This window comes from Malus domestica, chromosome 07 (assembly GCF_042453785.1).
Source record: "Malus domestica chromosome 07, GDT2T_hap1".
Taxonomy (NCBI): domain Eukaryota; kingdom Viridiplantae; phylum Streptophyta; class Magnoliopsida; order Rosales; family Rosaceae; genus Malus; species Malus domestica.
Genome location: NC_091667.1, coordinates 34,610,518 through 34,635,356, shown reverse-complemented (window position 1 = coordinate 34,635,356; position 24,839 = coordinate 34,610,518). Strand labels below are relative to the sequence as shown.

The window sequence follows — 24,839 nt, the reverse complement described above, 5'->3', positions numbered from 1 at the left end:
AACAGGCAGTTTAATCATAACAAACAAAAGGGCAGGGGCAAGTTTAATCAAGGAGTAAAATTCAACAGACAGGCTTATAATGTGTATCCTAATTCAACTTCAGGAGTTCTTGGTTCTTCTCCAAATGGGTATAGTGGTGGATCTCTTTCAGTCATTTGTCAGCTATGCAACACATATGGTCACTCTGCATCTTTTTGTGGATTGAGATCTCAATCAAAACAAGGCTGTCATATATGTGGAAAGACAAACCACTCCACTTGGTTTTGTTTTTATAATGACAAAGGGCCAAATTACATTGGTGCTTCACAGTTTCATCCCTCACAAGTATCAATGTCTGCTTCTCAGTCTTCAAATCTGCCTCATATGCATGCTATGAATACTGTGGTAAATCATCACTCTCAATGCTTTTCTTCCTAGAACTCTCCTCAGTTTTGGCTTGCGGATTTGGGAGCCTCAAACCATATGACTGCTGATCTTCAAAATCTGTCTTTAGCCTCGCCATATCCCACTACTGAGCTTGTGCAAACTGCCAATGGTGAAGGTTGGACTGTGTCTCATATTGGCAGTAGTGTTATAAAGTCTTCTACCTATCCCATTAAATTGAATTCCGTTTTATATGTACCAAAGTTGACTCATAACCTGTTATCAGTTCATAAAATCTGTCTTGATAACAATTGTTGGCTCATATTTGATGCCTCTTTTTTTTTGATCCAGGACAAAGCCACAGGGAGGATCCTCCACAAAGGCCTTTGCAATAATGGACTTTATCCCATACCAACTCTTCCTCAATCCCGATCTTCTATTCACCAGACTATTGCATGTCTTGGACAGCTTGTCAAATCCAGTGTTTGGCACAACCATTTCAGTCATCCTTCTAATATTACTACCTCATTGATGCTGAAAAATGCTCATATCACATGTGATAAAGATGTTGTGTCCACTATGTGTCAAAGTTGTTTAAAGGTTCACCAGGTTGCCTTTTTCACCTAGAACTCATCAATCTTCCATTCCATTTGAAATTGTACACAATGACCTTTGGGGTCCTGCTCCTTGTAGTTCTATTGATGGTTTCAAGTATTATGTCACACTAATTGATGAGTGTACTCGTTTTTGTTGGATATTCCCTCTTATAAATAAATCAGATTTCTTTGACACCTTTGTGAGTTTCTGTTCTTTTGTACATACTCAATTCTCTACTACTGTCAAAATATTACAAACTGATGGTGGTGGTGAGTATGTCAGTCACAAGTTGCATTCATTCTTAAAACATCAAGGCATTCTACATCACAAATCTTGTCCCTATACACCTCAACAAAACGGTTTAGCTGAGCGTAAACATAGGCATGTTATTGAAACCACAATCACATTACTTCAACATGCTTCTCTACCCTCTGAATTTTGGTCTTTTGGTTGTCAAACTGCTGTTTATCTTATTAACCGAATGCCTACCACTATTTTACAAAACAAATCCCCTTTTGAAGCTTTGTATGGTAAACTCCCTATCATTTCACATCTTAAGATCTTTGGCTGTTCATGTTTTCCATTTCTCAGCCCTTATAATGCATCTAAATTACAACCCAAGACCATCAAGTGTGTCTTCCTTGGTTATGCTTCCCAGTACAAGGGTTATATTTGTTTTGATGTCTCACGGAACAAGTATTACATATCCAGGCATGTGGTGTTTAATGAGTTAGAGTTTCCATACAAAGCATTGCTGTCTCAGAAGCATCAGTCTTCTCTACCTAAGTCTTCTAGCACTATTTCACATTCATCATTAATTCCTACACTAGATAACATTTTGGTTTCCTCCTCATCTAAATGCCCTATTTCAAATCATACCCATACTGTTTCTGCAACCCACGAGTCAGTGCCACTAGCATCCATTTCTCCTGCAGGGTCTCAGCCTCAATTACCATCACGGTCCATTACTGCTGGTCACAATGTTTCCTCCACGCTCCTTGTGGATTCTATACATAGTCCTGTTGGTTCTATAGGCTCAACATTTAGTCCTGAGCACTTGCCAGTGGTCCTGCCTATCGCTCCCATTAACTTGCATCCTATGCAAACTATGAGCAAAAGTGGCATTGTCAAAAGAAAGGCATTACTTGCTACCTTGGAGGAATCCAGTGAAGTGGATCTATCTGTTATTGAACCCACATCCTATAAGAATGCTCTTAAGGTTCCATTTTGGTACAAGGCTATGCAGGAGGAAATCCATGCACTTCACTTTCAAGGCACTTGGTCATTGGTTTCCTTACCATCTCAGAAGAATCTTGTAGGCTGTAAGTGGGTGTTCAAACTCAAAAGGAATACTGATGGGTCAATTGGTCGACATAAGGCTCGTTTGGTTGCAAAATGATTTAGCCAAGAACCTGGTTTAGATTTTGGGGAGACCTTCAGTCATGTGGTCAAACCAACTACAGTCAGGTCAGTTTTATCCCTTGCTGCTCACTTTGGCTGGCCTCTTAGGCAATTAGATGTGAAGAACGCGTTCCTGCATGGTTTTTTGCAAGATGAGGTCTATATGTCACAACCTCCGGGGTTTGAAGATTCTCGCCATCCACATCTTGTTTGTAAGCTTCACAAGTCTCTCTATGGCTTGAAACAAGCTCATCGAGCATGGAATGAACGGTTCACTGCATTCCTTCCAACAATTGGGTTCAAAACAACATATTCAGATTCTTCTCTGTTCATAAACACCATTGGTAGTGATGTTGTGATTCTATTACTATACGTTGATGACATTATCATTACTGGAAGCTTCATCACTGTTATCCAACAGGTTATTCGGTCACTTACTTCTGAGTTTGATCTTAAGGATCTTGGGGAGTTACATTATTTTCTTGGCATCCAAATCACTAGAACAGATTCTGGATTGTTTCTCTCCCAATCTAAATATATTCAAGACCTGTTGCAGAAGACATAAATGCTCGAGGCCAAGCCTTATGATACTCCTTGCTTACCCTATAACAGGCTTTTGAAAGATGATGGCCTTCCGTATAACAATCCCACTGCCTATAGAAGTATTGTTGGTGCCTTATAATATCTTACATTTACTCGTCCAGATATCTCATTCTTTGTACACCAAGTCTGTCAGTTTATGCAAAATCCTATGGTGTCTCACTTTACTGCCGTAAAGAGAATACTACAATATTTGAAAGGCACAATGCATCTTGGTCTTACTTACTCCAAGAGTGACTTGACAATACGAGCTTTTAGTGATGCGAATTGGGCAGGTGATCCGAATGATCGCAGGTCAACCACTGGATTGGTAGTGTTTTTGGGTTCAAATCCTGTTTCCTAGTCTTCCAAGAAACAACAAACTGTTTCTCGGTCCTCCACAGAGGCTGAGTATCGGGCTATGTCTACTACCTCTGCTGAGATTGATTGGATCTTACAAATCCTTGCGTTTTTGCAGGTTCAAATATCTTTTCCACCTGTCCTTTTTTATGACAACTTGTCAGCTATAGCGTTGTCATTTAACCCTGTTCAGCATCAAAGGACGAAACATATTGAGGTGGATGTTCATTTTGTAAGGGAGAGGATTGCCAAGAAGCAGCTTGACGTTCAGTTTGTGTCATCTCGAGAACAGTTTGCAGATATTTTCACTAAGGGTCTTAGTGCACCCCTATTTCACACTCATTGTAACAATCTCATGCTTGGTTCATCCAAACATGAGATTGCGGGGGGATGTTAGAGTATAATCAAGGGTAGATATAGTGCCACTTGTCAGCTCAAGATAGGAGTAATTAGTTAGCATTATTGGAGAGGCAGCTGTGATGTATGGCTTCTCTATAAATACTAGTGTGATGTAATAGCTTCAGAAAGAAGAAATAGAAATACATTTACCGAAATCTCTCTCTCTCTAAGTTATGTCTCTCTCTCTCAATTCCTTCGTTTTCTTGGTTAATGGCTAATGCTTAACACTAAGGTCTCCGATTTTGGCCTTGCTAAGCTCTACAGTCCTGAGTGGGGAATCACCATAATGGGATCATTAGGGTTAGTTCGCGGAAAAATCCGTATGCATATGCCTGCTGATGTTCACCATTGGAACATTATTAATTGTTAGTTGTGGATGATTTTCTTATCGTTCTTGAATTGCATGAAAGTTCAGTTACATTGCTCCGAAATATGCTTCTCCTGGTGATTTCACTGAGAAATCCGATATTTATAGCTTTGGAGTACTCGTAATGGAGATCATAATGGGGAGGAGCCCTATAGATCGCAGTCAACCTCAAGTATGAGTTCTTAATTTTGAAACATGTAACGGTTTTTTTTTTTTTTGGTTCAAATGTGTGATACTAACTCCGCCGTGTAAGTTTATCTTACATTGCCGGTCCCAAGCCCGGATAAAGGAGGAGGGGGAGGGCGTCAGGTAGTCGACAGCCGGCACTCCATGATTACGTCGAATCCTTATGAAAATGAATCCAGAACGAAATCGCGCTAAAGCTAGGGCGTCACCCGTAAGTGGCGCGCTGTGTGGCCCGAGCACAGTGATAAGTGAGCAAGGGTCGCTGTATCTCCATCGGCACCCGGATGCAGTGTTAAATGAGCAAGGGGGCTATAGAAACTTCTTTTCGAACGACTCCACTCAAAGTTGTTTGGGAGCATATGCTCCTATCAACTTTACACGGGACACACAAAAGAAGTACTTTGATCCTATTAGACGGGGAAGGGTGAAGAAGCTAGGATAAAAGGGTAGAGTTCAAGAGAGCAAAATGCGTTTAGGAACGTGGAATATAGGAACCTTGACGGGAAAATCTATGGAAGTAATAGAAGTTATGGTGAGGAGAAGGATAAATATTATGTGCCTACAAGAAACTAAGTGGGTTGGTCGTAAGGCAAAGGATCTAGAAAACTCAGGGTTTAAACTATGGTATTCGGGCACAAATAGAACGAGAAACGATGTTGGCATCATCGTGGACAAGACCTTGACACAAGATGTTGTAGATGTCAAGAGGGTAGGAGATAGAATCATGGCAATCAAGATTGTAATAGGACAAGAACTTATCAATGTGATTAGTGCGTACGCACCTCAAGTAGGGTTGGATACGAGTTCGAAGGAGAAATTTTGGGAAGACCTTGGAGACTTGGTGCAAGTAATTGCTCAGACGGAGAAGTTATTTATAGGAGGGGATTTAAATGGACACGTGGGCAGGGAGAAATGCAACTATGGAGGTTTTCATGGTGGCCATGGTTTTGGGGAGAGAAACGAGGATGGGGAAGCTATCTTGGATTTTGCAATGGCATATGATCTCTTCTTAGCCAACACATTCTTTAAGAAGAGAGAAGAACATGTGATCACCTACAGGAGTGGGTCGTCAAAAACACAAATAGATTTTCTTCTAATGAGGAAAGGGGATCGTATAACTTGTAAGGATTGCAAAGTTATACCAGGAGAGAGCGTGGCTAATCAACATCGCTTGTTGGTGATGGATGTACATATCAAAAGAGTGAGAAAAAAGAACAAGACTTGGAAGTGCCCAAGGACTAGATGGTGGAATCTAAAAGAAGAAAAACAAGCCATTTTCAAAGAGAAAGTAATCACCCAGTATGTGTGGGATAGAGATGGGGAAGCTAACCAAATGTGGGATTTCATGGCTAGTTGTATCCGAAAAGTAGCAAAAGAGGTATTAGGAGAGTCCAAGGGCTTTGCCCCACACCAAAAGGAATCTTGGTGGTGGAATGAGGAGGTACAAACAAAGGTGAAGGCTAAGAAGGAATGTTGTAAAGCCTTATACAAGGATAGGACCGATGAAAATGGTGAAAGGTATAGAAAAGCGAAGCAAGAGGCGAAGAAAGCTGTGAGAGAAGCTAAGTTAGCGGCTTATGACGATATGTATAAGCGACTAGATACCAAAGAAGGAAAGTTGGATATCTATAAACTAGCTAGAGCAAGGGAAAAGAAGACAAGGGACCTAAACCAAGTGAGGTGCATCAAGGATGAGGATGGAAAGGTTCTTGCTACAGAGAACGCGGTTAAAGACAGATGGAAATGTTATTTTCATAATCTTTTCAATGAAGGACATGAAAGGAATGCTTCTTTAGGGGAGTTGAGTAACTCAGAAGAGTGTAGAAACTACTCTTTTTATCGTAGAATCCGGAAGGAAGAAGTGGTTGTAGCTTTGAAGAAGATGAAGCATAGAAAAGCAGTAGGCCCAGACGATATACCAATCGAAGTGTGGAAAGTTTTGGGAGAGACAGGTATAACATGGCTCACTGACCTTTTCAATAGGATTTTGAAAACGAAGAAGATGCCAAATGAGTGGCGAACGAGCACTTTGGTGCCTATCTACAAGAATAAGGGCGATGTACAAAATTGCATGAACTATAGGGGTATTAAGCTAATGAGTCATACAATGAAGCTCTGAGAGAGAGTCATTGAGCATAGATTGAGGCAAGAGACACGGGTTTCGGATAACCAATTCGGGTTCATGCCAGGGCGCTCAACCATGGAGGCAATCTATCTCTTACGAAGATTGATGGAAAGATATAGAGATGGGAAAAAGGATTTACACATGGTCTTTATAGATTTGGAAAAAGCGTATGATAGGGTCCCAAGAGACATTCTTTGGAGGATTTTAGAGAAGAAAGGAGTACGAGTAGCATATATCCAAGCTATACAGGATATGTATGAAGGAGCAAAGACTGCCGTAAGAACTCATGAAGGACAAACCGAAAGCTTTCCCATAACTGTAGGATTACATCAAGGTTCATCCTTAAGTCCTTACCTTTTTGCGTTGGTAATGGATGAGTTAACAGGACATATTCAAAATGATATTCCTTGGTGTATGCTTTTCGCAGACGAAATAGTGTTGATAGATGAAACTCAGGAAGGGGTAAATGCAAAGCTTAACCTTTGGAGAGAAGTGTTGGAATCTAAAGGTCTTCGCCTAAGCTGATCAAAGACAGAATATATGGAGTGCAAGTTCAGTGCAAATGGAGGCCAAAACGAGTTAGGGGTGAGGATCGGAGATCAAGAAATACCAAAGAGCGACCGTTTTCGTTACCTAGGATCTATCTTGCAAAAGAACGGAGAATTAGATGGAGATCTCAACCATAGAATACAAGCTGGATGGATGAAGTGGAAGAGTGCATCCGGCGTGTTATGCGACCGCCGTATGCCACTGAAGCTCAAGGGAAAATTTTATAGGACGGCAATAAGGCCGGCGATGCTGTATGGCACAGAATGTTGGGCGGTGAAGCATCAACACGTACACAAAATGGGTGTAGCGGAGATGAGGATGCTTCGTTGGATGTGTGGGCACACGAGAAAGGATAAGATTAGGAATGAAGATATCCGGGGTAAAGTAGGAGTAGCCAAAATTGAAGGAAAGATGAGAGAAAATCGGTTACGGTGGTTTGGACATGTGCAAAGAAGGCCTACTGACGCTCCGATTAGAAGATGCGACTATGGGACAGAGGTTCAGGGCCGAAGGGGTAGAGGAAGACCTAGGAAAACTTTGGAAGAGACCCTAAGAAAAGACTTAGAGTACTTGGATCTAACGGAGGACATGACACAGGACAGAACACAATGGCGTTCTAAGATTCATATAGCCGATCCCACTCAGTGACTTAGATTTTCCAAGTCTCCAACCGAGAAGTTTTCCTCACTCGGGAAATTAAGGGAACACTACCTCAACCTACATGCTCCACTCACAAAGTTTCAACATACAAGCCTCAACAAAAGAAAATTCAAAGAACTTAGCGAAGAAGGCTTTGGTGTATTTAACACAATACGTTGAAATGAAGGAAAACTTATTTATTGATATCCCCGATAAGTTACAAATATGTACATATACTTGAGTCAAAATAAACAAACAAGAGGGAGCCTTCACAAAGGTTGCTTAGGAGAAGTCTCAGCAGTCGGTAGAGCCCCAGAAAGAGAAGGCACCGGAGGGGGATCATTCGGAGCCTCAGTACTGGACAGAACCCTAGAAGGAAGAGGCATCAGAGGTTGATCATTTGGAGCTTCATTACGCGGTACAGCCCCAGAAGACGAAGGCAATAAATGCCTTTGGAACAAACCCACAAATCTCTGATGATCAAGTAAAACCTGACCATCAGATTCCTTCATCTGGTCAAGCTTCCTCTTCATGTTTGTAGCATAGTCATGTGCGAGCCGGTGCAACTGTTTATTCTCATGCTTGAGCCCTCTAATCTCCTGTTTGAGACTCATCACTTCAGCCGCCAATGATTCAACTTGGCGGGTTCGAGCAAATAGGCGTTGGGCCATATTAGACACAGAACCTGCACACTGAACACTGAGAGCCAGAGAATCCTTAACAGCCAACTCATCAGACCGTTTGGAAAGTAGTCTGTTATCTTTAGGAGTGAGAAGGTTCCTGGCCACTACCGCAGCGGTCATATCATTCTTCATCACGGAATCCCCAACGGTAAGAGGACCAGTAGGGGAGACGAAGGATGGGCGTCATATGTTGTCTGGAGAATGCGAGGCTGCCTCTTCAACAAGGTTCAAGTCAAAACGACGGTCGGAGGGGCCAGACATTTTCAAAGGTGTTGAAGAGAGAAAAGGTCGGACAAATCAAGATCTTAGAAGTGCAAGAATGGAGCTTCTACTAGTGGATATTCAAGTGTGCTTTGGAACTTAATGTCAGCCCCTATAAAAATCTGCACTCGACTAAGCTTCAGAAATCGAAGAGGCGCCTGCTCAGAAATCGAAGAGGCGTTTGCTTTCTCAAAAGCTGGGCTGCTCAGAGACCACGAGGGTCGATCTCAGAAATCGAAGAGGCGTTTGCTTTCTCAAAAGCTGGGCTGCTCAAAGACCACGAAGGCCGATCTCAGAAATCGAAGAGGCTTGCTTTCCCAAAAGCTGGGCTGCTCAGAGACCACGAGGGCCGATCTCAGAAATCAAAGAGGCACCTACTTTTCCAGCCTTGTCAGCACCTGTCACACGCACACTCAGCTTTGCGGAAATTATGGGCATTCTGTCGAAGATTTCTGGCGAAGTAGAAAGCACATGAATCGTACTGTTCAATCACCCACTTCCCACACGCAACAGTAGCTCATGGGTACCACAGATAACTTTGCCAAAGTTCTCTGACAAAGTTGAGACACGTGAAGCTTGCAGCTCCCACTACATCGCTCTGACCAAGAAGGGTAAAAGAATAGCAAAGAAACAACACTAACAAAGTTTAGACATATAAATTTTGAAGGTCTAGCTACCATATTATTACCCACAAGGGTAAAGGAACAGTACCACTGCTGGATAATTGGAAAGTCCCGGTGTGTCAACCTCTGTGCTTCGTGGCAAGGTAGACTAGCAAACATGCCCAACCTTTACTCACATTCGAGAAAACACTCCCAACAAGATTGCTTGCTCCAAAATCGAAGAGGCACCGCCCTCCGAATCTCGAGAGCCAGACTCCAAACATGATTACTTTCTCAAAAATCGAAGAGAGGGTAAAGGAACAGTACCACTGCTGGATAATTAAAAAGTCCCTGTGTGTCAACCTCTGTGCTTCGTGGCAAGGTAGACTAGCAAACATGCCCAACCTTTACTCACATTCGAGAAAACACTCCCAACAAGATTGCTTGCTCCAAAATCGAAGAGGCACCGCCCTCCGAATCTCGAGAGCCAGACTCCCAACATGATTACTTTCTCAAAAATCGAAGAGAGGGTAAAGGAACAGTACCACTGCTGGATAATTGGAAAGTCTCTGTGTGTCAACCTCTGTGCTTCGTGGCAAGGTAGACTAGCAAACATGCCCAACCTTTACTCATATTCGAGAAAACACTCCCAACAAGATTGCTTGCTCCAAAATCGAAGAGGCACCGCCCTCCGAATCTCGAGAGCCAGACTCCCAACATGATTACTTTCTCAAAAATCGAAGAGACACCGCTCTCGGAATCTCGAGAGCCAGACCCCCAGTAAGATTGCTTTCTCAAAAATTGAAGAGGCATCGTTCTCCGAATCTCGAGAGCCAGATCCCCGACAGGATTGCTTGTTCAAAAACCGAAGAGGCACCACTTTCCCAACTTCAAGAGCTGGATCTCCTTGGATAAAGTTTGTCTGTAATCTTCACATGCAACATCAGCTTTCTAGATACCACAGACCACCTTTTCAAAGTGCTCTGACAAAGTTAAAACATGTGAAGCTGGCAGCTCCCACTACCGTGCTATGACCAAGCAGGGTAAAGGAATAGCATTATTACTTGATGTTAGGGAGAGTCCTATATATGTCGACCTCCATCCCCAACGGACAGGCAGACCTGCAAAAATGCTCAACCCTTCCGCTTATCTGAGAGGGCACTCCCAACGAAGCCTTTCGAAATATTCAGCTTTCTTTCCCCCCGATAACACCTCTGTAAACAAGCTATACTAGAGCAAGAATATCTCATATCATCAGGGTTAAAAGCAAGAGTATCCCATATCATGCTTTTTCCCTGTCTTTTCCTTTGGCCTTGTTCTTACCTGCAAGACAAGGAGAAAGAGAGCAATCAGTCAGCACTTGGAATCAAGCTTCCAGCCAGGAACTGACTGCCTGGAACCCCTTACCTGATTACTTACCTGGCATTGCTCTCGAGTACTCATCTTCAACATCTTATGCTTCCAGGGAAGATACCGCATCTGCCTGAGGAACAGATAGGGCAAGTGAGAAGGATACAAGGAAGCATGTGGAGACAAGCGTAACAGCACACGTGCCGATACATCCACTACTCTGTCAAAAGCAAAAGTATCCCATATCAGCAGGGTCGAACGTACTATAGATTTGATGGACTTGTTTTGACCCTCAAATTCTTCAGTCGGCCTTATACTCTGGAGGAAACCAGAAAACCCTCCAGCCCAGTTCAAGAATAAGCTTGTGGAAAGTTACTTCTTCAAAAGCAAAAGTATCACATATCATCTCTTCTCATTTTTCTTCTTTTTATGCTTCATGCTGCCTGCAAGATAGGGAGAATGTGAACAATCAGCCGGAGCTCTGATTGCTTACCTTGTCTGTCTCTGTCACCTCTTTCAGCAGATCCCCTAGCTCGGCGACTTGGGGGACTCCTACTACATGGTTTGTATCGCGCTTGACCAAGCCTGAAACTACAAGTAAGCTTCAAGTGAAATTGATACATTACCTTGTGCATCTCCACCAGTTACAGATACCACCCCTGGATGGAGGAATAGTACTTCCAGAGAAGATGTCACATCTACCTATGAGACAGATAAGGCAAGTCAAGACGATACCACACTCCGGTACTTAGAAGTTTCGTGGTTACGAGATCATTCTCCCACAATATTTCCTAATGTCATTTGTACTAAATCATTCACTTGTACTCACTAAAGGAGAGCTTGAACCTATGTACTTGTGTAAACCCTTCACAATTAATGAGAACTCCTCTATTCCGTGAACGTAGCCAATCTGGGTGAACCACGTACATCTTGTGTTTGCTTTCCTATCTTTATCCATTTATATACTTATCCACACTAATGACCGGAGCAATTTAGCGAAGATCACAAAAAGTGACCGTTTTCGCTACCTAGGATCTATCTTGCAAGAGAACGGAGACTTAGATGGAGATCTCAACCATAGAATACAAGCTGGATGGATGAAGTGTAAGAGTGCATCCGGCGTGTTGTGTGACCGTCGTAGGCCACTGAAGCTCAAGGGAAAATTTTATAGGACGGCAATAAGGCCGCGATGTTGTATGGCACAGAATGTTGGGCGGTGAAGCATCAACACGTACACAAAATGGGTGTAGCGGAGATGAGGATGCTTCGTGGGATGTATGGGCACACGAGAAAGGATAAGATTGGGAATGAGGATATCCGAGGTAAAGTAGGAGTAGCCAAAATTGAAGGAAATATGAGAGAAAATCGGCTCCGGTGGTTTGGACATGTGCAAAGAAGGCCTACTGACGCTCCGGTTCGAAAATGTGACTACGGGACAGAGGTTCAGGGCCGAAGGGGTAGAGGAAGACCTAGGAAAACTTTGGAAGAGACCCTAGGAAAAGACTTGAGTACTTGGATCTAACGGAGGACATGACACAAAACCGAGCGCAATGGCGTTCTAGGATTCATATAGCCGACCCCACTTAGTGGGAAAAGGCTTTGTTGTTGTTGTTGTTGTTGGTTCAAATGTGTGATACTAATGACTACTCAACTGCAGCCATATCTGGTTGACAGGTTAAAGTCCATGGTTGCTGGACAGAAAATTGCTTGCGTGGTTGACCCTCAAATGCCAGAGAAGCCATCCGCGGAGGAACTCAAAAGGGTACTTTTGGTTGCTCTTCGTTGTGTTGATCCCGATTCAGAACATAGGCCTCGATTGGGAGAAGTTATTCACATGCTTGAGCTGCGTGGCTTGCTGCTCTGCGATTTAAGAACAAGTATTTTCCTTTCAATTAGCCCAAATTTGCTGATTCGAACTCTACTTTCTGCCCAATTTCTGAATATATTATGCTTCATTTTTTTTCTCTGCAATGAGAAGGATCAATGGCTTAAGAGACAAACTTCTTCTCGTTCTATTTGCCGAGAAGAGAGCTTCTGCAAGACCAGGTGATCGGATCCCTAGAAAAACAAAAGTGCAAAGCAGCTGCAAAATCGCTACAAGAAAATCGTGTTGAAGTCAAAACAGTAATCCTGAAAACAGAACAGAGATTTCTTGTACATTCATTTCATGCAGTTGAGATTGTTAATTTACTTTGTTTTCCACCAATTAAGACTGTTTGCTTGCGGTTATTAATTAGTACAACGATGGAGCATACATAGCCTGCAGAACGAGAAATAACGAAAAAAAAATTTACGTTTATTAAAGTTCATACTGCAATGTTCTTTTAGTATAAGAATTCCCATCTAATACCCTCGGAAGAAGGGGGTGCTTGCAGAGCAAGTCACCAACTCAACATCCTCGATCGCCAACCTATCCTCAGGGAAAGCACAATCAACCACTTCTTTCTTCTCGGGCAACAAATCGCACGCCTTTGGGGTCACATTGCTTGTGATTCCCTCAACATTAGTGCAGTTCCATTGCAATTTTTTCGGCTTCTCAGTTAGTGTGATGGTCACATTCGAAATGCAAATTCCCTTAAAAGGATCATTAGGGACTCCGTCCAGCCTTGCGGAATAAGTTACATTTTCTGCCACAACCTGCTTGTAATTGATGTTTGTGATCTCAGGCAATGCTTTAGGATCAAAGCTGGGGTCAGGGTGCGATCCATAAGAGCCGGTCATCCAAAAGACATACTTCATTGTCTTCAAGGTCATTCTTCTCACATAAATGTCTTTGACATAAGCTCCTCTTCCCACGGCAGTTTTGATCCTCACACTCGATTGAGTGTCAATGGCTGTGATGTCCTCAGCTCTAACGTCGCGGATTCCACCCGACATTTCACTGCCTAGGGCAATGGTGGCACTGTCAGGTGAAATGCAAGTGAGCCTTCTGATCACAAGGTGCTCCGTTGGGATTCCGACTTTGATTCCGTATTCGTCCCATCCACTCTTTACTGCAATGCAGTCATCTCCAGAGACAATGTAGCAGTCTTCGATTCTTGTTTGTGAACATGAATCTGAAAATTAAGCAAACAGAAAGGGTGAGATTAAGAGCTAATTAACCATGTTTATTTCCCAATTAAGCACTAATGACCAACAACAAGAACAAATTAAGTGGTAGCAAAAATTAGGAACCTGGGTCAATCCCATCGGTGTTGGGAGAATCAACTGGTGCAAGGATTGTGAGCCCTTGGATTGTTATATTGCTGCAAAATTAAACCCAGATTAATGTTAAAGCACATTGACAAACACACATAATATATATGCATGTATAGTGTGATATAATTTTTAGAGCGGCCGTCACATTGTCACATAACACTACATGTCGATGCGATCATTGTGCGTTAGATATAAAACAAGGGACACATTACCTGCTGTATATGGGATGGACAAACCACGAAGGGGAGTTGACCAAAGTGAGATTAGAAATTTGAATCTGATTAGAGTACATGATCTCGATCATGTATGGTCGGGTAAGGGTCAAGTGACCTTGTTTGAACTTTGCCCACCAAGAAGCACCTTGGCCGTCGATTGTGCCGTTGTTACCGGTAATTACAACGTCGGTGAGGTTTGTTCCGAAGACGAGACTGCTGAACCTTCCACCGGGGGCATCTCTGCCTCTCCCATATGAAGGCAGCACTGGAAGATGAGGCCACTCTGACTCATCCTGTGTTCATCAAAAGGTATGACAAAAATATAAGTTTAGTGAAATGGTGACCAATTGATAAATATACACGAAAAAATTTTGATTACGCGATAGTCCAATCACCATAAATATGCGTCGGTTATATATAACTTTTTGTAATTACAATCGAGCCCAAAATATCTACGAAAAAAAGGTGATAACTGAAGAAATATTGCACGAAAAAGGGAAAAAATACAAACCTGAGTTCCAAGAATCACGGCATCCTTATGGAGGAAGAGGGTAAAGTGGCTAGTGAGGTTGAAGCTTCCGGTGAGCCACCTCCCCGGCGGCACAATAAGCTGCGCTCCGCCGTCGGATGCAAGCTGACTTAGATGGCCAACAGCAGCCTTGAAGGCCTTTGTGTTGGAAGTTTTTCCGTCGCCAACGGCTCCAAAGTCGGTCAAAAGAGCACTATGTTTTCGACAGTTAATGGCCGAGTACTCGATCGTGCCCGAAACCGGTTTTCGACATTCTGCCGCTGTTAGGAAGAAAAATCCCAGCGCAACAATGATCGCAGAAGCAACCTGTAATTGTTTAAAACAACATAAATTTGTCAAAAATAACAGAAAAAAAAAATTTAGATTAGATTAGATTAAAATAAAACACCGTATTTAAAAAAAATAATCATCTGGGAATGATTTTGAAAATCCCATATCGGAAAAATTGATAAAACAAATTACAAATAAAATACATGTTTTTGTTTCTAAAACGCTACAGTGTAAATAGAAACAAAACCATGTATTTTATTTGTAATTACAGAGGCATTACAATATTATTTGGCCATCTTCATGTGATGCATCAGCGTTGGGAATCAAACCTAAGCTCTTTCATGTCAAATACGAGACCGGTATTTATCGTCAACTCTTGGGCCACCTGATGGTAATTAATTTAAAAATAATATCGGTGTTGGACCATTGACCGATCATTTCGAAATTTGGCATATAAAAATGACACCTCAAAGTTTTCCCCAGAAAACAAGCAAATTAACAAAAAGGCAATTGAAATAGTGGTGGAAAGCAAGATAACTTACATGGAATTTTGAGGAGGCCTCCATTGTTTGAAAAAATGAGGAGTTGTTGAATAATGTTGTGGTGCAAGGAAGAGGGATGTGGAAGTTTATTTATAGGGGTGCAATGGATTTCCTACACATGGTAAGATATCTGAACGAAGACCGAAGGGGCGGATACGAAATAATAACTAACCACCTTTTGAAAATTTACCGTACGTATTTGGTATGCCAAATATTCAACTCATCATAATTAATACCTAGAATTAAAGGGAATTAAATCCATTTAAGTGAACAAATTAAACCATTACGTGTAAGGAAAGTTCAGCTTTCCTTATAAGTATGGGTCTTGTTGCCTTAGTGCCTTGTGTCTTCATCATACTTTGGTTTGATTCGTGAATCCCTTCGTGCTTATGTCACGAGGTCGACGAATCTTCTCAATTCAAAAATCTCTTACATGAATATTATACATTTTAGTTGTTGGGATGAAACAGAAAAGTTAAGAATATATAGGGAAAAAAAAAGAATGGAACGGTATCGGATCAACTACTCCTCTAATTAGTCTAATCCCTAATCGATTAGGTATTCAATTACGAATGGTTCACCACGAGCTTGAGTTATTTAAGAAGTTTTTTTTTAATTGTGATATAAAAAGTGCAAAAACAGAATATGTATATATGATGAACTGGAGTTGGATTATATGTATCTGTCTGTTACAAGCAAATAAAGTTGAGCTCATCACCCATATCGGTATGTTGCAAAATGCAACAGATCCCTACGTGCAAGTCAGGCAGAAAGCTAAAAAAGTATTAAGACATGACGCACACAGAAATGATGAAGAAGTTGCATAATTCCATGCTCACGTTTTAATTAATTAGATACATGGATATGGTTGCCTCGCAAATTAGTACTTTTGTTCTGTTGGAAACAATAAAGCTCCATAGGTTTATGCAACGGATAGCCGGAAAGTTTTATCAGTAATCCCACGTCAAAATCAAGAGTAAAACATCATCTTTGTTAAAATGTATGTGTTTTTCGCAAGAAACACTTAAAGTGTTTTTTCAGGATTCGTTTGCATTTTATTAAGAATTGGTTGTTGTCAAAGTTCTCATCATCATTATATACAAAATATTCCTAACTTCAAATGCCTGTATTCTTGCGGGCTCCAAACGTCCAACCTAAACTTTTTTATTAACACATTGGAGAATTTAATATTTTTTTAGGATCAAGATACATAGTCACTTGATGCCTCTTCGAGCAATTTTCAAGCCCCACAAACTGGAGAAGGTTTTTGGCAGGCATGTTGGCTAATTAGGACAACGCTTAAGTAGGTCACATCCTCCCATATCACGAAAAGAGCGTAGATTTCTTCTGCATCACCACTGGCAAGGGTTGAGCGTTCCTTGTACAATTTCGAAGACATACCGTTTCTGCTCACCCTTTTGATATCGTGATCAAGATTCGGAGTTGGATTGGTTTTAAAACACATAAATTTCTTCATTTAGATTGGGTCCAAATCGCTCATACAAAAAGATGGAAAATGATGCCAACAAGGGTTAGTTGAATTAGTAATGATCGTTCTCTTTACTAGACCAAGACTTAAGTTCGAGTTATGTTACTGGCAATCCTTACTTATGGGTGATATGTAAAAACCCAAAAAGAGGCTATGACTCCTCTGTAAGTCTCCTTAAAGAGCCTTCGATTCTTTATCGAATACAAAGGATACTATAGTATTGTACAAATATAGTAAAGAGAAATAAATATCATTTTATATATTTCACAAAAAGAATTTACAAGTATTATATACAGTTTTGACTGTTCCAAAGTAACAAAATACAAGACATTTAACAAAATAATAATCAGTTACAATAGTCAAGTAACTGAGAAGATAGTCAAATGTGATTAGGTGTAATTTCCATGATTTGACATTGTTGAAATCCAGTGGAGGAGAGGTTTTTGCCATGATTTTAGGACAGCCCTTCCATGCGCATTGAATGGTTAAAAGAGAGAAGGGACATGACTTTAACTCGCTTTTTTGTTTTTCAAGGAAGTGGGTCGCTTGTGAAAACGGCCTTGTTAAAAGCAATCTATGTTCCAAAAGTTTCCGCTTAGTTCCATTTGGGCCACGTTTCTGCTGTCGTTTAGGTACCGTTTGGTAAATAGGACGGGACGAAATAGAGTGAAACGAGATGCTCCGTCTCATGTTTGGTGTGCTTAAAATGGGTGGAACGCATTGTTTCACGGGACGAATTTTGGATGAATTTTCATTCCGCCTCACCCCCTGGAACAACTCATTCCACATCCGTGAAACATAAAATTATAACATCTCCGTCTTCTTCTTCTTTCTCTTTGTTTCCATCCGATGACATCTTTACTCCCTCTCCATTCTGTTCCATCATGTCCCGTCCCGTCCCGTCCCGTCCCTTCTGCATATCAAACGATACCTTAGGCCATGGTTAGTTGCCTAGACGCTTGCCTAAATCGTGATTCTCCCTTAGATAGAAAATCGATAACTTTCAATTTGCATTTTTTTAATAAATTGTAAAAGATTTGTTGAATATTTAGATTTATGTGTTGGCTCCTCATGTTTTTAATATGTGCTAATACTTTATAATTTATATATCATTTTATTTTGTAATTTATGTATCCTAATAGAATTATGTACTTTTTTAAGTATAATAGATTTTTAATTATATGTTATATATCAAATTTGATTAAAATTAAAAACCGCCTAAACGTCTAGGCGCTAAACCATTGGAAGCAGCTAATCCAAGGACTTGGGCCTTTGGGCTCAATTCGTTGGGGTTAACAATTTTCTCTAATGCACATCACTAATTACACGTTTTTGTAGAGAGATGAAGATCTCGGGAATCCTCCAATCACATCTTTTTATTGTGCATCGTGCAGTTATTTTTCATCAGATATTATTTATATTCGATTTGAAATAAAAAAAATTACAATGATTTATGACCGCACGATACACAATAAGTGGATGTGATTTGAGAATTCCCGGGATCCTCACGTCATTTTATATACACATATAATAAGAACTGTCAGATTAAAATGGACGGCGAGATGAAAGCTTTAATTCAAGTTAAAACCAAAGAAACCCGACTTGCAAATCCATAAAGTTGAATACCCGCTTAACATCACTCCCTATATTTCCTCTCTCTGGTGAGGCCCGTTGGGCTTAATGGGCCTTCCAAAACAAAGTATCTTTTTCAGCAAAAGATGCATGCACGTTTTTTTTTTTAAAACTTCCTCGTAATTATAGAAATTTTTTTAATTATGACGAAAATATAAATGGTATATTATGTGTTTTAATAGAAATAATAGAAAATTTTATTTTTTAAGTTATTAATTTTTTAGTACACATATCCTACCATTTGTATAATGACACGTAATGTACTATTTTCGTGTACGGATCACACTGAAAAATCTCTTGTAATTATGGACAAAACAAATTAAAGACGATTGACTCCCATTATCAACAGAGTGTCCACGTGTCTGTCTTAGACTACTAGGAATTTGCCACGGTACCCTACCTACCGGTTGAGCCCAACATTCCCGCCAATTAAATTCCCGAAATGTGCTCGATCCGTTAGTGTGCGAATACGTAAACTGCTACGTGGCATTATCCAAACAGATAGCAAACTGGAACCCGAATAATGGCCAACCCGGTGTCGTTTTGTATCAACATGTTGTTGTGATTCGCTGTCTTCTTCTTCGCAATCCTTCCGCGGCCCATCAGCCTCACATTTCTTAGGTACCGTTTGGTATTTGGAACAGAACGGAACGGAGTAGGACGAGACGTTCCGTTTTATATTTGGTGCGTCTAAAATAGGTGGAAGGTATTGTTCCACATGACGAATTTTAAGTGAATTTTCGTTTCGTCTCACCCCTTGGAACGACTCGTTCCACATCCGTAAAACACAAAATTATAACCTCTCTGTCTCTTTCTTCTTCCTCCTTGTTTCCATCTCAGGGTATCTTTGCTCTCTCTGTTTCGTCCCGTCCTGTCTGTATACTAAACGATAAACCTTGCCTTGCATGAAGAAAGAGAAACCAAATTAATTTTTATGATGTATTTTTTATTTGTTAATGTATTGTTATGTGTAAGTTATTGTACGCATAATAATATTTTATTAGATTGAGACGTACCGAGATCAATCTGTTTCATGTTAGTATTTTTCTCTTGCCAAACAAATGACATTCTTTTGCATCCCCACTTTTCTAATTCTCGCCCTTCTTGTTCACACTAAATTACCAAAATGGCATGCCTTATTCAAACAGTTTGTTTCCCCTTTATATTTCATGTGTTTTGCTAATTTCACATGTAAGTTATGTCAGCTAATTACAGTAGTTAAAAATTAAAGAAAATGCTACCCCATCATTGAAAAAAAAAATATCACTCACTAACCAGTAAGATTTTACATTCCTCTTTTTCTTTCGTTCACTACCTACTAAATGAGAAATTTTTCAGTGCACTAAAAGAACATTATGGTATATCAAATATTATGACATAATTAGAAATACGTTTAATTATTCAATGTCTAATCACTTATATTGCAACACTTCATATATCGGACCATACTCCCACTAATCTCGGAAACTAAATTTACTAATTTTGGCCACGTGAATGGTTTGCAGTAATTTGGCCGACTGGCATCATTTCTTTAAAAGTTTTTGTGACTTTTGTCAATTCAAGTGAGAAATTTTAGATTGTCAAGGAAACACGGATAGTACATCATGTATTTTTATGTAAGTGGTGAAAAATTTTACGTTTTAAGTTATTAAATTTTTAACATATATATCGTACAATTTATATAATAACATATAATTTACCATCTTGTGCGAGGATGAGACTGAAAAATCTCTCCTGAGTAGTATTTAAAAACGTTTGTTTGCGTCCCGTAAGTTTTGAGGGACAGAAAGTTGTGGTCTCCCTTCGCTCCGTTTCCACGCACCTTCAACTCTCTATCTCAACGCTCAACCTCATCACCAACAAGTATACTTCCATGGCGGTCGGACTCTTCGCCGTCACAACCCCCACCCCCTTCCGCCTAATCCACTCCTCCTCCTACCACCTCCCAAAACCCAACCCCACCACCGTCTTGTTCCCAAATCTCCGCAACCAGAAGTCAGCACTCCACAGGGCTCGCCGGAAACTCTGTTTCACCGTCTATGTAGTGATGGAGGACCAAAAACACATAACCAACCTCGACGATTCCGCCGGAAAAGCCCCGGAAGCCGCCGATTCTCAGATCCCAATTGTAATTCCGTCGGTTCGCGTGGCGGAGAGGCTGTCGAGGAAGAAATCGGAGAGGTTCGCGTATCTTGTCGCTGCCGTGATGTCCAGCTTAGGGATTACTTCCATGTCTGTCATGGCTGTCTACTACAGATTTTACTGGCAAATGGAGGTAAATTTTTAAATTTCCAAGTTATAAAATTTGTCTCTGCTCTCAAAATTATAAATCCCACAGAAAATCATAGATTATTATTATTATTTATTTATTTCATTTTGTTCGTAGGGTGGGACTGTGCCAATGTCTGAAATGCTGGGTACATTTGCTCTATCTGTTGGTGCTGCTGTAAGTTCCCTCACCGCTTATTTTTTACCAAAAGCAATATTCTATGCTACAAGCAAGAGTTTAAACTGCTTCTGGTTCATGCAAGCGCTTTCTATAGAAGCACTTTCAAGTGTCCTCAAGGAATCATTTAGATTTTCGATAAGAATAAAGCATTTTTATCATAAACGCTTATAAGCAGAAGTGCTTCATTCATAAGTAGTCCTAAGACAACTTCTCAGTTGGGGAAAATGCCAAGTTGAATTCGGTTTTTGTATGTTTCTAGGTGGGAATGGAATTTTGGGCAAGATGGGCACATAAAGCTCTTTGGCACGCTTCCTTATGGCATATGCACGAGGTTTGTACCTTCAAATTTGGCTTCTTTTCACTTCTTAGGAACCCAAAAGATTGAATTTTTATTATTTTCTTTTGTTTTCGAGAAGCAAACATGCAATAACAAATCCAGTCTTTTACTAAGGTTTCAAATAGCTGTCTCGAATTCAATTTGATTATGTTTCACCTCTTCCTCGGAGAAAGACAATCAAATAATTCCCAATCATGGTCCTTGTGGCCTTCACCTCTAAAGCAACCAAACATTGTTCATGGGAATATTTTTTTTTTAATACAAGCGATATTTTATTTTAAACTAATTTAAACTACGTGATGAACTTCAATGCAGTCGCACCACCAACCCAGAGAAGGTCCGTTCGAGCTTAACGACGTGTTTGCGATAATCAACGCCGTTCCGGCAATAGCCCTTCTCAGTTATGGTTTCTTCCACAAAGGCCTTGTTCCTGGCCTTTGTTTTGGTGCTGTAAGTCTCCCACTTCCGGTATCTTTATGAATACATGTGTTTACTGTTCTATTAACGACTTTAATCATAATTACTTAATCTAATTTCTGCTGTTAATATATTGACTTGAAACGACAGGGCCTTGGAATTACGGTGTTTGGGATGGCGTATATGTTTGTCCATGATGGCCTAGTGCATAAAAGATTCCCGGTGGGGCCCATAGCCGACGTGCCCTATTTGCGAAAGGTTGCTGCGGCTCATCAGGTAAACTATACCCCACACGGATTTAGATTCCATTCGGATCCCAATTATGAGGATTATTAAGATTTTTACATCTTACCTATTCATCGTACATCGTGTAGTTAGAAAATATTTAATTTTTTTTTAAATTAAACACAAATAGTTCATGACGAAAACTAATTGCACAATATACGATGAACGGCTAGAATGTGAGGATCCCTACAAAGTGGATCAGAAGAGGATCCTCTTTCCCATACACAAATGCAAACTATAAAATAATACTTATCATATTAATTTACGTGCTTATCATATTAATTTGCGCCCATAATTATTGATTAATAAAATGATTAGGCGTTTAAGTATGAATTTCTGTTAAACTGAGTGTAACTGTCAAGATTTTGTTTTGATTTGGATGTTTTGGACCCTCAGCTCCACCACTCGGAGAAGTTCGAGGGTGTCCCATATGGTTTGTTTCTTGGACCTAAGGTTAGTCATCAACTTTTGTCTCTGTCCTGAAAATATTGTTTTTAATATCGAACTTGAGTGCAGATGGAGAGACAAATTGATTTCGTCAACTTGACTAATTTCAAGTCTGTTTTTTATATGCGGTGCAATTTGTGGTTGCAGGAACTCGAAGAAGTGGGAGGACTAGAAGAGTTGGATAAGGAGATCAATAGGAGAATCAAAGCACACAAGGGCTTATAACTAAATCGAAATTTTCAGTGTAGAAAAAAGTGATAGAGATAAATTAAATTAAATGGGTTTTTGTGATCAATAGTGTGTTACATGCATGGCTCTGCCAGCCTACTTGCATATCTTTGTATGTTTTGCCAATTTGCTGAGTGTGTATATTTTGCAATGAAGAAAGAAGGCATTTATATATTTTGTATGGAAAACGAATGAAAATGATTTGAAAACTTTGAGTTTTAACGAAAACGACAAAATAAAGAGTAAAGTAAATAGTATCATGATTGATTTTTTAGTGTAAAAATATGATTTTTCGTTAAACTGAACAGTATCGAGAGCTTTTCGTTAAAGTTCCCTATTTTGTATGGGGATTAGTATTTTGTTCCACTTACGTACCATGACGTGCGACCACCATTTTTTCATTGTACACAAGTTAATATTTAAATGAGTAGTGAAGGTTGCATTTTCAACGCCACACGTAAGGTCATCTCCAGTTATAGAGGGTAAACATAATCCTTGACTATGATTTTTTATTTATTAGAACAAACAAAATATCTACACTAAGAGAGAGTGACGGGCCAAGCTTCACAATGGGTTAGTAATAATATGGTTTGAATTCGTCTTTAGCAAAAATTGAACATAAAATATCTCACTTACAAGTGAGAAAGAATATCACTACGTCGTAGTACCAAATAGCAATCCTATGGTCCTTGACTATGTTTTAGTCTTCAAAAAAATAATATTTTAAATACTATTTTAGGGTTAATTTTTTTTTTTTTATGTCCAAAGGTGCACGACTGTGTTTTATTTCTCTTCATATTTTAGTACTTTATGTGGTTAAATTTAGTCCGCCCTGAAACTACATATTACCTGCTGTCTTAAGGTCAAATTTAGCCTGATGCCCTTTTGATTACAATTTTGTAGGTCAAAAGATTTAGTTAGTTCATGGATTATCACATCCATGATCTAATATGCTATCACTTTCGCCGACGTTTTTAAAAATGTTACTTCTAACTGTACATGAAACACGATGAGGACTGAGGGAAGACTTATCTTTAGACCATTTATTAATTTTGTCTAAAAATATTATTAATAAAGAGATAGAGAGTTCAAAGCTATTATCTTAAGACATTCGTTTATTTATGTGTGTTACATCTATTGTCGAACAAACTCGTATAAAACTTACAATTGTATGTACAAATTAAGAGAATATTTGGTAGGACTGCTTCAAATTTAATTTATATGTTTTATGCATGAAACATGTTGGGGAAGAGCTTAACTTTAGATTTACACGTTCATTCATATATATATATATACAACTTAGAAATTAATGTGAGTTCCACGGGCCTCATCATGCATACTGCGAGTTAGTTTTTAGGTTTTTTAAATTAAATCTCAGTACGAATGAAGTTTTATTGATAATAATAAAAAAAGGAAAACTAATGAAAATGACTTGAAAACTTTGATTTTAATAATAAGGATAAAATAAAGGGTAAAGTGAATGGTAACAAGATTGACTTTTTAGTGTAAAAATGTGGTTTTTCGTTAAAGTGAACAGTACCAGGTGCTTTTCGTTAAAGTTCCCAATAAAAAAATTATATCTAGTCAAATGAGACATAAGCAAACTAGTTGCTCCATGTCCATAGTAAACGTAAGTAATCATGTTTTCACTAACTAGGAATATTGATTGGAACTTTTTCTTCTTTTAAGCCATCAAATTGATTTTAGTTGGAGGCCACTTCTATTTTCCTAATGAGTAATCTAAAACCTATTTATCCGTTAAGTAGCTAGATTGACACCCGAAATGGTCAAGAATTAGGTTTGGTTTATGTTGGTCAAAGATCGATGAAGGATGGAGGCTTGTGTTTGGTAGGTATGCTTTTGTAGAAAATTTGTCAAGCATCCCACGCGTAGAAAGTTTGTAATAATATATTCAATACTCCTCCATAAAATAATCTCATAGAACATCTTCAACTAATACAAAAAGGCAACCTCAAGTCAATAAAGCTCTCTACTTTCTGAGAGTCAGGAGATGAATGTCTATCTTATGCAGTGCTGTTTCTACAACTTGAACTCGTGGCCTTTAGTCACAAATGAATAACTTTTATGTTGCGTTAAGGTTTGCGATGCAAAACAGACATCTCTAACTACTAAACACAAAAAAGTATACATGTATATGTATATGTGTGTATATATATATATAATTTCAAAGAAAAAAAAATGAGTCGTGTTCATATCAAGTAGATATGATATTATTTTTTTCAATTTTATTGTGTTTCAATTTAAACTATTTCTCTCAATTTGGTTTAATTTCGAGTAAGTAATATCGCTTATAATAAATAAATTACCAAAGTATGATTG

The 24,839-nt window shown here is 39.6% G+C and overlaps 2 protein-coding genes across 3 annotated transcripts; one reads left to right on the top strand and one right to left on the bottom strand.

Annotated features, from left to right (window-relative positions):
- Window positions 1-12,592: 12,592 nt before the first annotated feature.
- LOC103439792 (probable polygalacturonase) lies at window positions 12,593-15,373 on the bottom strand. The gene is made up of 5 exons (XM_008378406.4): window positions 15,216-15,373; window positions 14,386-14,709; window positions 13,872-14,167; window positions 13,636-13,706; window positions 12,593-13,517 (listed from the first exon to the last, which is right to left on the bottom strand). Exons 1-5 carry the CDS (start codon window positions 15,237-15,239, stop codon window positions 12,805-12,807), a joined length of 1,428 nt encoding a protein of 475 aa, XP_008376628.1. The 5' UTR covers window positions 15,240-15,373; the 3' UTR covers window positions 12,593-12,804.
- Window positions 15,374-20,049: 4,676 nt separating this feature from the next.
- LOC103439793 (beta-carotene hydroxylase 2, chloroplastic-like) lies at window positions 20,050-22,673 on the top strand. 2 transcript variants are annotated; one of them, XM_029106189.2, is made up of 7 exons: window positions 20,050-20,611; window positions 20,723-20,782; window positions 21,045-21,116; window positions 21,438-21,572; window positions 21,690-21,815; window positions 22,221-22,277; window positions 22,419-22,673. In XM_029106189.2, exons 1-7 carry the CDS (start codon window positions 20,210-20,212, stop codon window positions 22,494-22,496), a joined length of 930 nt encoding a protein of 309 aa, XP_028962022.1. In that variant the 5' UTR covers window positions 20,050-20,209; the 3' UTR covers window positions 22,497-22,673. The 2 variants fall into 2 exon arrangements, with proteins under 2 accessions (XP_028962022.1, XP_028962023.1); XM_029106190.2 differs by lacking the exon at window positions 22,221-22,277 and having other exon boundaries at window positions 20,087-20,611.
- Window positions 22,674-24,839: the final 2,166 nt, after the last annotated feature.